Raw genomic sequence first — 14,359 nt, 5'->3', positions numbered from 1 at the left:
ACGTCACAAAACCGATCTCCTCGCTTCTCAACAGAGCACACCGCCGGCGCTAGCTAAGAAGTCTCCCTAGGCCTACTCTACCCCGGCTCGAACAAAAGCTTGTACCGAACCGCAAAAACTGTCCTCCGATACTCCAAAAGTCCCATGTTGGGCACCAGTGTGGGGTTTTGAAGCAGGTGAGCGAGCGCCACGCCACACTCTTGGAATGAACAGACACAGTAGACGTGGTCGGTATAAACCAAACAACACATACATTTATTTACCTAATTTTGAAGGACGATATCGTCTGCTGAATCGATACATAAATCATAATTAGCACACTAGGACATCCGTACACACATTACCATACACTCAAACAACATTATTACCATACACACAAACCATACTATACCATTACCATACACTAAAACAACACTATTACCAACACTCAAAAAAAGGCGGCGGCACCAACGCTTCACTCACCACGTGGGCCTACCGCAGGCGGCCCGCGGTGCCGTCCACGGCAGACTCACCGCGAGAGACAACCGTTCGCGGCAACCGTCACGTGCAGAAGAGGCTCGCTCAACTCTCGCCCGCCACCAAGGCTTGCTTCTGCCAGGGGTCACCGCTGGTGCTACCACTGTAACAACCATGATCATGATAGTGGTGCTCAACCGGAACATGCCATCTATCGCCCGGCGGTTGTTACCCGAAATGCGGCTTTTGGGCGAAACACATGCACCACACGGTGCAAACAACTTTACAGGGGGTGTCAGCATCCCCACAATTCTTACCTGAGATTGCTTTGAAGACTAAGACATGGCGTGTTTTGAAGTGGGACGAAGTTCTCAACACCCATTTGCAAGGCGATCTCTCGAGATTTCTGCTTGAGAATTAGTCCGCTTATGGGCAAATTGGAACTCTTTGTAAGCTTGAACCACAGAAGTTTTTCTAGTTCACCAGGCGTCGTCCGTATCCGTTTAGATGTAAAGGTCCCGTTCTTTACAACGCCTTCAATCTTTTCTCCGTCTTTGCAGATATGCGACAGCGTCGATTTCAGGATGTCATATTTTTTCGCTACCTCCAACTTGTGCAGGCCGCTTCGATCGAGCTTCTGAAGAATTCGCAGCTTTTTTTCAAACTAGAGTGCATGGAGCACCCGCTTTCTTTTCATCTGGCTGAAATAACACCGTGATCCACCACACTTAGCCGCGCAAATAGGCTTAACACACAACTGACTCGCCAACTCTGCTCCCATAGCCACAAGTGAAAATGGCTACTGGATTGGCTTGTCTCGAGGTGTTGCCATGGTTGTGACACTACCTTTATCTTGAACGAGTCTATGTTGTTTTTGGAGTTCGTGCCGCTTAACCATAGGTGACCAACAAGCACTGTTTCGATTAACCGATGAATTTTACTGCGCAACTCATAGAAATCCAGCCATATGAGCCCGTTTAGTTCCGTTTATGAGGCATATTCATTTAAATGAGTTTCATTTATTGGGAGTCTACTGTATATTTCCGTTAGGTCGGGGCACTCGCTAGACACGATCGACCAGCTAAAGTAACAAATCCGCGTGCCCATCGGTCCGCTGACCGCAGCGGATACCTATAGGAACTATGACGCACCTTCTAGGCAAAAATGCGTTGCCGTAGCCACCAATGCTTTGTGGGAAATATTCAACTTTCCAGTCGGCAAATGTGCCTATGGCATGTAGCACCTAGAGCTTGAAGTGCATACCGCGCGTTTCGCGAGCAAAGTCGACATGCTCCGAATGACTGCGTTGCCGGTGACCATGTTGGTCGCCATAGCAAAGGCACATAAAACATTTTTTTTCTGCCTTTAAGTTGCGTTAGTTTCGTCATACCGCCGATAAATAACCGGCGCTGTCGCCGGATCAGCGGGCACATCCCGTTATTTTATCTTGTAAAACGCGTCTTACAAGTGAGCTGAGACGTTACGGCCTAAATCTAATTCCATCGTGGGGGGGGGGGGGGGGGGGGGGAGAGGGGGGCTGTAGCTGTGTTAAAAAAAATTCTTGGCTTTGCTCTAACCCGTGCAGAACGCTGGTTAAGCCACATTTGCCGCAATACAGGAGTGCCCTGCGAAAAAGCGCATCATGATTTGGAAGGGGCTCTAAGCAATAGTCCCGCTACACAGCTCATTTTGTTCAATTACTCATGCGCATATACGGCACATAACTGGGAGTGCTAGTATGATTGCAGACTTCTAAAAATGTTATGGGCAATCATTCGGAGTGGTGTGTAAAATTGCTGGTGCTTTAAAAACACTGCGGCAGTCTTTTTTTAAAATTTTGCATAGCAATTATGTCGACACTTGCGACTAGATTTTGCCCCCAGTGTCGATGTACTCGTCACTCACCGTATATATATATATATATATCAAAATACAAGAAAGCAAAATAATTAAGCAAAAACGCTCCCGCGAGCGGAATCAAACGTGGGACCTCTGAATCTTGAGTGCGAGGTGTTAACCACTGAGCCACGAAGGAGTACCTTCTTCAACGTTCAAACAGCAAGCTATTTATATCTACCACTTACCGCTGGTGATGGACATCTCGAGGGGAACTATCGTGTTTTCAGCATTGCCAGCAAGGTGGCGCAATGAGCGTGCGTTGCCACATCGTCATGACGCGGCCCGCGCTCATTGCGCCATTTTGCTAATGATGGGAGAATCGTACCTCTTGGCTAGTCTTGAGCTGTCACCGGAACCGTTCTGTTGTGGTTTACGGGCACACAAAGGTCACTGCAATCGTTGCGGTCTCCATTTGTGAGTAGGGCACGCTTTTAAGACACAGGGAAGTAACAACTGAGACACTTATTCGCCTTCATCTGTACCTGTGAGTACGTTACTGCGTCATTTGTGTGTGAAAAACATGGGACATGTTTCGATTTGCTTGCCATTCTGCACGTGACCGTCCAATTTGTTGCTATCGCGTTCATTGCTTTGCCTTTGGAGCAAAGTTGTGACTTTTTTCACTTTTGTTCGATTCTGTATTCGCTCACAAAGCCTGGGTCTGGAATTCTCCGCGCAAACTTGTGGATTTATCGCATGGAGCGTGTGGAAACGATCATGCAGAACATAAAGGATGTGGCAGAATAGAGGAAAACTTGTCCCGACCCCCGCGATGCATGTGTGCACTTGGCAGATGCGTCACTGTATGAAAATCTTCGGCGACACATAGCACTTGCTGCCACACAAGGCCGATCATTCCTAGTTGTGTGCAGCAGATGACCGACATGCTACTGATGCCGTTTCTATCGAGGCGCTTTTGCACGCACGTATTTGTCATAAAAAAGTGTTCTTGATGCCCACTCTCTTCCTGCAAGATGTTCTGGTTTTGTTCACGAAAGCACCGGGTCTGTGCGGTGCACTTTGCTGATTCATGCAGAAAGGCCGCGTTTTCGTTCATGAAAGGACCACGTCCGTGGGGTGTACTTAGCTGATTCGCGCAGACAGGCAGCGTGGACGGCGGCGGGCGGGAGAGATTAAAAGCGTGCAGTACGCCGACAACTGCACCACATGCAGGAACAAGCAGTTAGCTGAAGAAGCTTATCATAAAGCGAACAAGTCTTACAGGCGTGTTTGTCGCATTGCCACTATCCCTCCGAGCAATTCCGGTGCTTAACAGTTAGACATCACCTCACTTCTTGATGATACCGGTGTCTTCAAATTTTTTAAAAACAATTTTACCCCAACTGAACGACTCTTTGAAAGCGCTCGTTTAAGCCTACGAGGTCATAGACGTAGCAAAGGTAGGGATTTTCGATAATGCTGTTTCATACCTGGAATGTTGGCTGAAAGTCCAAAAAAATCGGACGCCGAAAAGTTTCAGCGTCAAAAACTTCAGATGTTCTTATCTATAGACGTTGATAGGGCTTGCGATGCTGTTGTGAAATCGTCTGAATTAGCATGTCTGAAAAATCTGGGTTCCAAAAAATCTGCAGTAAAGTGATCTTCAGTCACGTTATAATGAAGTGCTATGGTTTTAAATTTTATCATGGGTTTTGTCTATTAAATATGGTCAGGTTATCTGTCGGTGATCTAATTTTATTTTTATTCAATTATGCTTGAATAGCATGTAGCACATTGTAAATTAATTATTTGTGACATGAACACAGTTTAAAAAAACAACAGGAAGGGGTGGATGGAAAAATTCGTGAAGAGTTGTGTTGGGCCGACGTTTCGATAAGCGGACTTGTCTATCTCAAGGTTAAAACAGAACAGTTTTGTTCTGAGGAAGACAAGACCGTTTGTGAGAACGTCGGCTCAGCACAACCCCTGTTCACGGATTTCTTTGTAAACACAATAGGTGTCTTAGAATTGAAAATTGACTCAAGCAATATCTGCTTCGAAAGCCAGTTTTGCTGCTCCAAAACGCATTTCTGTCTCCTCCAAAAACTGTTGAATTGTGCTCTTTTGTTTTGCCTTTTTTTGCAAACACTGAACATGTAGCACTCGTGTCGATGTTGCAGGGTGCTCAATTTCTCTTCGAGCTTTGTGCCTCGTTTGTGGTCGAAATTAAGTAACTTTCACGTGCTTGACACCATTCAAATTTGGTCGAGAAGCCCTATGCATACTGAAATCGAATGAAGGGCACATCATGATTTTGAAATTTAGTGTCACTGCCCCTGTAACTTACTCTACATTGGTATAATGGCAAGTATGCATGAGTCAGCTATTGGCAGGCTGAACACTGGTTTGTCTGCCTTGTGCTCCTAGGTCAGGCCTCGTTTCATTCTTATATTGTCTTGCACTGCATTGTATTTTTTTAATGCCATTGCAGCGCTTCCGGAGACAAAGACTTACGCCAATATGGTGAGCAAGAACTCTGTACCAATCTCTTCGGCTGGATTTACGTCACCAAGCCCTGCGGCACCTTTTGGTGGTGCTCCAACCAGTGGAACAGGACATGTTCCGGCATCTACAGGGCACTCTGGAAGGGGATTTGGAGGTGAGCCTCTCTCTGGGGGCCTGCCACCAAGGCCAGACCAGCGTGGAGGTCCGCGGCCTCAGCAGCAAACGCGGGCACCACGTGCCTCACTGCCACCACCCACCAAGCGGGCTGAGAGTGGCCGAAATGAAAATGCACTTAGCAGTGATGATGGGACTGCGCCTCCGCCTCTCCGGTCTAGTGTCAAGCCCCAGTACCCTGATAACCAACAGGTGTTTGTGGGAAACCTGCCACACTCTATCACTGAGGAGCAAGTGCTGAAACGCTTTGAGGAGTTTGGCCATGTGCTTGAGTTCAGGATGAACTCCAGGTCGACAAGCAAGATGACAGCTGGCGGCAAAGCTGTACCTGTGAGTAAATTTGTTGAACTTTACAGTATTTTTGTATCACAATTTCTGTTTGTACACTGAATCGTTAACTTTTTGATTGTGCTAATACATAGTTTCATAGTACACCAGGGATACTATCACTGTGCCAATTGTGCCAAACTGTGCCGAATCGCCCTGGCTGCTACACGCTGCTACATTTTCTTAAAATTTGGCGAGTCTGCGCCCACCCTGCGCCAAAGGGCGTGCTCCGACTTTCATAAACGAAACTACTTGAGGTCCTCCTGTTGAAAATGACATCGCGGTGCACCTGCGTAAGAAGCAACTCGAACTGGGCCACATGTCACCGTTGGGACCATGGATGGTTGAGACACAGTGAATGTCCAATTTTTTGGACTTTCTAGGAACCGCAAAATCATCTAAAAAAAGGTTCGGGACTATTTATTCCGCTCGAGTAATCAATTCACCACAGCTTCGTCCGAAATAGCTTCAGTGCCTCCTAGAGTACACTTATCAGGCATTTCAATGCAGGCTCAGGATGTCCTAAGTGCATTCAGGGCCTGCAGACGTCCATTTGCAAATATGCATTGCGGGATAAGCGCCGCCGATAGGAGCAAAACGTATAACAAGTTGCGGGTTTATCGCATGGAACATGCGAAAACGATGACAGATAGCATAAAAAAGGTGGCAGAATAAAGGAATACTTGTCCGAACCTCCGCGATGCGTGTGTTCACTTAGAAGATGCTCCACTGTACAAAAATCTCCGGCGTCAAGTTGCACTTGCTGCCACACGAGGCCGATCGTTTCTAGTTGTGTGCAGCACATCACCTACACAGTTGACGCCCTTCCTACGGGGGCACTTTCGTACACACGTGTTTGTCATAAAAGAGTGTTCTTGATGCCCAGATCGTTCCTGATCGCACACGGGCGTGTGGATGGCGAGCTGCTCTCGTTCGTGAAGGCATTGCATCAGTACGACACACTTGGCTGATTCGCATAGACAGCGTGGACAGCAGCGTGCGTGAGTGATTAAAAGCGTGCAGTACGCCGACAACTGTGCCACATACAGCAACAAGCAGTTAGCTGAAGAGAGAGAGAGAAATAACTTTACTGGTTGAAAAAAAAAGGGGGGGGGGGGGGTTTAGGAGCTAGATGGGTGGGGCCCCATGTCCAAGGCTCCACTGCCTTGCGTCCGCCGCCTGCCAAACGTGGTCCAGGAGCGCTAGTTGCACCTCCGGGTCCGAGCTAGCGAGGAGTGCCTCCCCCTGCTCCAAAGAGTTTTCCATTCTATACATACGTTGTAAGCGATCGAGATCATTTGGTCGTTTAGTGAAACTCCACGAGATGTGGTAAAGGGCCGGTGGCGAGTCGCGACATCACGGACAATCATGTCCATACAAAGTTGGATGAATTTTGTGCAGTCGTAATATATTTGGATAAACTCCCGTTTGAATTTTCCAGAGGTCTATGGCATCTTCCCCTTTAAGAGATTTGTGGGGGGCGCCATATATCTGCCGCGTGCATGGCTGGTGAGCAAGAAGCTCTCGCGGAGCCATCCAAGCCGGGTCGTTTTCCTCCACCTCGCAAAAGCCATCGTGCGTGGTGCTGGGTAGTGGTAACAGCGAAAAAGGCTGCTGCTCCGTTCGGTTCGTGAGTGCTCGAGCTAGAGTGTCCGCCCTCTCGTTACCCTCTAGGCCTGCATGTCCCGGGCACCAGACCAACCTATAAGTGTTGCTCAATTCGCCGCCTAAAAATTTGCAAATGTTTAATGGGAGGCGGCCTTTCGTGAATAGCCGGCACGCCTCTTGCGAACCTGAGAGTACGGTGATGTACGTCTGGCTATCGTTGCGCTCTCGACTTTTAATCGCCAATGCGATAGCGAAACACTTGGCCTTGGTGATTGATGTATTGTACAGTGATGCGCTCGACGCCATGCTTCTGGTGTCGCTGCTTACCATTGTGATGAAGCTTCCAGTTATGCCCAGAAGCGTCAACGTATAGCACATTCTCATTGCCTCTGACTAATTTGCTGATCCATTTTACACGCTCCTCTCGTCTTTCGTGATGCCGCTCCTTGGTCATGTTCCTGGGGATAGGGGCGATCGAAATATGTTTTCGGACTGGGTCTGGTACGTCTACCAGCTCCTCGTCCAAGTTTTGGGGTTGCGGTGGTATACCCGCCCTCATCAGTATCTCTCTTCCCGACTTCGTCTGGTTGAGGCGGTTGCGCTGAGAGATCAATGTTGCTGCTTTCAGTTCAGCATACATATTATGCAGGCCGATCTCCAGAAGCCTGTGTGTCGGAGTGCTTATCGGTAAGCCTAATGCTGCCGTGTAAGCCCCTCTGTTGATTGAATATACTTGCTTTTCCTTGCTCTTGTTCAGCATGTGGAAAGGCAAGCTGTATGTCAATTTGCTCATTATGAGTGCCTGCACTAAACGGACAGTATCACTTTCCTTCATGCCCTTTTTGTGGAAGGTGATCCCCTGAATCATCCTAGCCACTTGTTTAGTTGCTGAAGAAGACCGATAGTGTGACTTGTCCTATCATTGCTTTGAACCCAGAAACCCAGGATCCGGGCGACGGTGACTTCAATTTTCTGCTTTTCGATTTCGATTTCTATTCTTCCAGTACTTTTGTAGCGTTTGCTGTGTATTCTGATCACCCCCGATTTTTCGGGTGCGCAGCTGAGACCACTGGTTCTGGCAAAGTTTTCTACAGCCAGTGCCGCCTCCAGCAGAGTCTGCTCTTTGCTGGCCAGGGATCCCCGTGTGGCCCACAGAGTAATGTCGTTTGCGTAGAGGGTATAACCTAGCTTTGGTACACAGTCCAAGGCCCGAGCGAGTCGTCACATGGCGATATTAAACAGAGGAGATATTACCGTACTTACTCTATTCTACCGTGCCCTCGATTGTAACGCGCACCCGATTTCCACGACGGAAAAAAAAAAAAGAAAACCGTAAGACATCGATTGCAACGCGCACCCATTTTTCTCGCTGGCCCGCACGATCACACCACTCGAAAAAACGAATCCTTTCGCGAGCGTCTTCCATTTAAATATGAGGTATGGGCGAAGCTTGTGCCCATCTGACGTGTAACAGAGCATTGCCGTCACTGTAGTTAAATATGAGGTATGGGCGAAGCTTGTGCCCATCTGACGTGTAACAGAGCATTGCCGTCACTGTAGTTTTACTGTGGACCGATGTCATTACGCGAACTTGCTTCGCCCCCTTCTTCTCGACTGTTGTGGTGCCAGGCATGTCGAAGTAAAGAGGCGTCTGATCGGCATTCCCGATTTGCCCAAGCAGGTAGCCGTTGTTGTGTCGCAAGTTTAGGATGAACCTCTGAAAACTGTGAAGCTTTTCATCGTACTCCTCCGCAAAATTTTTCGCATATGCCCGTTCCCCTTCGGAGGGAAAAGCCTTTCCTCTTCATAAAGTTAGTTAGCCAGCACCTGCTCGCTTTAAACTGGCTCCGCATTAGACCTTTTTCTAAGGCTAATTGCATAGCCCGCGCTTGGAGAAATTCTGTCGTCACGGGCCGCCGTGCCGCTAGCTGCTCAAGCACATGCTCGCCGAGCAGCTCTTTAATTTGCAAAAACCGACCCTGCTGTGGTCCACTGAAGCCTTTGCGTGAAGCTTTGCTGTCGACAATCTTCTGCTTTTGTTTCCGCCAGTCCCACACACACGTTTCGGGAACTCCGAACGACCGCAATGTGGCCCGATTTCCGTCCGTTTCTGCACATGCGATGACTTCCCTTTTAAAAGCGGCATCGTGGTGCACTCGAGTTTTTGGAGTCGGCCCTTCCATGCCGTCGATGCTAATGCACTACAAGATGACGAACTCCTCAGCACAAGTACGAAGTGCCGCACATGGGAGACACATAGGCAGAAATGGCCGACGCGCCATGCCGACGCACGTAGGGGGCGTCCATTTCGGAAATGCCGAAGGCAATAGAATGACCTCATTCGTTTTTTTTATCGTACTCGATTCTAATGCGCATGCGATTTATGAACTGGCTTAACCGGAAAAAAGGTGCGCGTTAGATTCAAATAATTATGGTATGGCTCCTTGAGGCGTTCCCTTGTTTGGCATTCGGAGTGGCTCAGACCTAACGCTTGAGATACCAATTTTCGCCTCCCGATCGGTGAGAAAATCCTTTATATAGTTAAACATCTTTTCCCTGCGATCAAGTATATTTAGCTCTGAGAGTATAGCTTCATGAGAGATATTGTCTAAAGCTCCCTTTATGTCTAGAGCAAGCAGCAAATGCTCTCCACCTTTGGGAATGCCTTTGAGGACCTTGTATCAGGAGGAAAGCGTCCTGTGTTGAGAGACCACTGCGGAAGCCCAGCATGGTGGCCGGAAACAGCTTCCTGTCCTCTATGAAATCAGAAGTCTGGTGTGAACGACCCGTTCGAAAAGCTTCCCCATACATGACGTAAGTGATATAAGTCTGAGCACCTGCAGGGAGGGCTTTTTTCCGGGTTTCGGAATGGTTATAATTTTGCCGGTTTTCCATTCTGCAGGGACCTTTCCTTTGAGCCAATAGTGTTCATTGAATTGTTTTGTCAGGCCTTCGATGGTTTTGTCGCTAAGGTTTCTTAACGCATTCGTAATTTGGTCTTCACTGGGGCTGTGTTCCTCTTGGCTACACGGGCTGCTGCAAAGACCTCCTCCTTTGTTACCACCTCGTCTAGTTTATTTCTAGCTCCGCTGTAATTCATGTGATTAGCCGAATTACTTGGTGGACTATCGATAATATAACTCTTAAGGGCTTTCACTAGGTCGTCGTCCGTGCACGTTAATGTTTCTGCTATTTTCTGCAGTGTTCTGCTTGTAGATTTGGACTTATCTGGATAAAGAATATTTCTTGGATGGACCAAGTTTTCGCGGTGCTCAGTGTGTTCTGAAGCGAATTGCAGAACTTGACCTATCCCTCAGTAGGAAATTTGCTTGCATGGTCGTTTGCTTCCTCTGCAAGAGCAGCGATCTTACGCAGTAGCGTCCTATTCAGGCGTTGACGTTTCCAACGCTTTAATAGGCTGTGCCTGCTCTCCAATAGGTGTAGCAGACGGCTGTCTACTGTTGGCGTCTGTACAGTCTACGCAGTAGCGTCCTATTCAGGCGTTGACGTTTCCAACGCTTTAATAGGCTGTGCCTGCTCTCCAATAGGGGTAGCAGACGGCTGTCTACTGTTGGCGTCTGTACAGTTCTAGCTATTTTCTTCGTAGTGATTGCGTGTACTGACTTTATGTACTCCGACCATGCGCCTATTGAGTCCGGTACATAGTCGGGTGCAGGATCTCGTTTCCTGAACGCAGTCCAATCTGTGATCGCCACGTCGCCTATCAATCTGTGCAAATTGTGAGTCGATATGGAGACGCTTATAATGTAATGGTCGCTTCGTAGATTTTCCTCCAGGTTTGTCCAGGATGCGTCTTTGAGGTTGAAGGTGAAAGTGAGGTCCGGGGACGTGTCGCTACATATGCTGTTGCCCACGAGAGTGGGCGCGATCGGGAGAGTTATTAAACTCGGGCCCTGCCTAGACGCAGCGTGTTCGAGATGCGTTCCCTTCGGCGAGTCTTTTGGGTAACCCCATGTGGGGCTGGGGGCGTTAAAATCGCCCAAAACCAATAGGCGGTCTTTGTTGCCTGCGATTTTAACCATCTCAGCAAGGAGCTTATTGAAGTCTTCGCCTTTGTCTTTTGGAGGACCGTATACGTTCACTATTATAGTCATCGCTTTGCCTCTGTAGCCCCCTAGACTAGGGCTAGGGCCCTGGCTAGATGCTTGTGCGGGCACGCTTATCTTTGGATGGGGAAGTAGGGAGAATCACTCGCCTTTGATTGTGTTCAGTTGCCGGTCCCACAAGGATCACTTTGCACTGGACAGGGGCAGTTTACTGGGGCACTTGTTAGTTGGCACTCGTATCTGTACCTGTGATTATGCCGTGCCTCGTATTTGTTTAACCAGTGCATTAGTGTCGAGCGATAAACGTTAGTTCGCTCTCATTCTGTGTATTTTGTTCTTGTGCGTCATTTGTGCGAGAGCAGCGCACTGCACGTTTAGATTTGCTTGTTCTCAGCGTCACATCCCAAGTTGTTGCAATCGCATTCATTTCTTCCCTCTTGCGGTGTCACTGTTACTTTTTATCTGCTTCATTTTATAGCACTTTATCATTGCAGTGAAACCACTTTTCGGACATTACTCTGATGCCGAACGACTCTTAAAAGTGCTCTCTGAAGCCTACAAGGTAATAGACGTAGCAAAGGTAGAGACTTTAGATAATGCTGTTTCATACCTGGAATGTTGGCTGAAAGTCCAAAAAAATCGGACGCCGAAAAGTTTCAGCGTAAAAAATTTCAGATGTTCTTATCCGTAGACGTCGATAAGGCTTGTGATGCTGTCTTGAAATCCTCTGAATTTCCTAGCGTGTCTGAAAAATCAGGGTCCCGAAAATCTGCATTAACTGATCCTCAGTCACGTTATAATGAAGTGCAATGGTTTTAAATTTTATCATGGGTTTTGTCTATTAAATATGGTCGGGCTGTTTGTCGGTGATGTAATTTTATTTTTTATCCAATTATGATTGAATATCGTGTAGCACATTGTAAGTTATTATTCGTGTGACATGAACACAGTATTCAAAAAACAGCAGGTAGGGGTGGATGGAAAAATTCGTGAAAAGGAGTTGTGTTGGGCCGACGTTTCGATAAGCAGACATGTCTTTCTCAAGGTTAAAACAGAACAGTTTTGTTCCGAGGAAGACAAGACTGTTTGCGAGAACGTCGGCTCAGCACAACCCCTATTCATGAATTTCTTTGTAAACACAGTAGGTGTGTTAAAATAAAAATTAGCTCTAGCAATATCTGCTTCGAAAGCCAGTTTGGCTGCTCCAAAACGCATTTTTGTCTGCCCCTAAGCCAGTAGCATCACTGCTATGCAGGCTCCTTGAGCGGCACTTGTACCACCATGGAAATGATGGGATCTGCGTCAAATGAGATTCGCGACCCTTCTTTGCCGTGTATAAAACAGTGATATGACAATAATTTAAGGGGAGATGCAAGTCGAAAAATCGCGTTTTTAGTGAAATTTCTCGTATTTCTGATTTTTCTTGCATTGTAATCTTCAAACCTTCTTCTTTCATCTGTGAAAATTTCTAAACTAAATTAGAACCGCAAAATGCAAAAAAAAAATCTTCAAACCTTCTTCTTTCATCTGTGAAAATTTCAAAACTAAATTAGAACCGCAAAATGCAAAAAAATGTGTATGAAGGCATCGCGGTGGCTCAAAATTTCGTGAATTTGCGCCGATATTGGCCATCTTTGACTGCGTGCTGCTCCCCGTCGCAGTGCCGCCCGCCATCGCGATCGGTTGGGAAAGTTGCGTCCGGCCTTCTTACAGCTCCGACGACCGCCAGTTTCGTTTGTGGGCAAAAAAAAAAAAAAAAAAAAAAAGAGGCCTTTTTATTATGTGGTTTGAGCGGTTTGAAACGCGCGGCACCCTGAGCCGCATCGCCATTGGCTACCAAGTCATTGTCAGCTGTGTTGGTGGCGGCCATCGGCATTTGGTCCGTCTGCTTTTCTGTGCGTCTACGCATATTTCCGCGATGACAAGCCCGAAAAAGTGCAACGTGAGACCGCAGAAGTTTCGAACGAAGCACAAGTTCAAGGGAAGGCGGCGTAAAGCGCCCCGAACGACGGCGACGAACGAGAACGCGCCTACGTGTGCTAGGCCTGACGGCGGCATCGACGAGTGCGCGAGCGACAGTGGCTGCGATGAAGGGATTGACGCTGCGCTTTCTTTCGTCAGTGCTTTGGAAAAGAAGCTCGGCTTCTTCGAAAAAGACGAAAGACAGCGCGATGAGGTTTGTGCAACGACAGTTTTGTGCGACACCCTCTTGCTGACGGCACTTGTGGCAGGTGCGGCATGCCCTGCTTGCGGTATTCAAAAACTTGCCGTTCGGGAGCTGGCAGAAAAGCGCAAGGGACTTTCGTCGCTCCTCGAACTTCATTGCGAAAACAGCGAATGCTCAGCGACTTTTCTTTCGTGCTCCTATACGTCACTGCGTGTTACGGCGGACGGCAGCAGCCGAGTGAGCCAACGGTACGACAGTGGGAGCTCCCGAGATAGTTTTGCTGTAAATGTGAAGGCGGTGGTGGCTGCACGCGCTGTCGGCATTGGGCATGAGCAATTGTCGAGATTTTGCTCCATTATTGGACTCCCAAAGCCAATGCACCACCGAGGATTTTTTTCGATAGCAAAGAAGGTGCACACTATTGCCATGGCAGCTGTGAGTGAAAACTTGCGCCGATCCAGAGTTGACGAAAGAAGTAGCAGGCGAAACTGATGTGGCTGTTGTGTTCGACGGCACTTGGCAGAAGAGGGGCCACAAAAGCCACAACGGGATTGGCGGAGTTTTCTCCTTAGATACTGGCCTCTGCTTAGACTTCAAGGTCATATCAAATTACTGCCTGACATGCAGTAGGCACAAGGATATGGGCCCAGACGAGGAAGTGTGGCAGGCATTCCATGTCCCAGTCTGTGAAAAAAATGCAGACTGTTCCTCCCATGCCATGGAAACGGAGGCTGCAATGCGCATTTGGCAGAGAACATTGACTTATGACACCCCACTGCATTTCATGACATTCTTGAGTGACGGTGACAGCAAAGCATATAGTGCAGTTGCAGAGTCAAAAGTCTATGGTGCTGTCAATATAGAAAAAGAAGACTGCACTAATCATGTGGCCAAGAGACTTGGCCCCGCGCTACGGAAGCTGCATGTGCCATTACCATGAGGGCAGAAAATGAAAGAGCCAGCTATTCAGAAGCTCCAAACATACTATCAGATTGTCATAACAAGCAACAGGGGGAGTGTACGGGATATGTACACTGCAGTATGGGCTTCGTACTTCCACTCATGCTCTACTGACAATGCTGGCAGCCACAAGTTTTGCCCTGCAAGAACAGAGTCGTGGTGCCAACATCAACGCGCTGAAGCACTTGGTGAACCTGCACCACGCCACACACCTCTCCTGACAAAAAGCACAGGGATAGGCTGTTTTGCCCATTTA

At 47.9% G+C, this 14,359-nt stretch overlaps 1 protein-coding gene across 7 annotated transcripts in view; it reads left to right on the top strand.

The window, feature by feature from the left end:
• Positions 1 to 14,359, top strand: part of rin (ras GTPase-activating protein-binding protein 2) — a 114,241-nt gene that overhangs the window by 60,342 nt on the left and 39,540 nt on the right. For all 7 annotated transcript variants that reach the window (XM_037414162.2, XM_037414164.2, XM_075878912.1 and 4 more), the window contains exon 6: positions 4,787 to 5,304. In XM_037414162.2, the coding sequence (XP_037270059.2) occupies positions 4,787 to 5,304 (518 nt within the window). The remainder of the gene's footprint in view (positions 1 to 4,786; positions 5,305 to 14,359) is intronic.

This window comes from Rhipicephalus microplus, chromosome X, assembly GCF_043290135.1.
Source record: "Rhipicephalus microplus isolate Deutch F79 chromosome X, USDA_Rmic, whole genome shotgun sequence".
In the NCBI taxonomy this organism is placed as follows: domain Eukaryota; kingdom Metazoa; phylum Arthropoda; class Arachnida; order Ixodida; family Ixodidae; genus Rhipicephalus; species Rhipicephalus microplus.
This window is presented reverse-complemented; position numbering and strand designations above follow the sequence as displayed.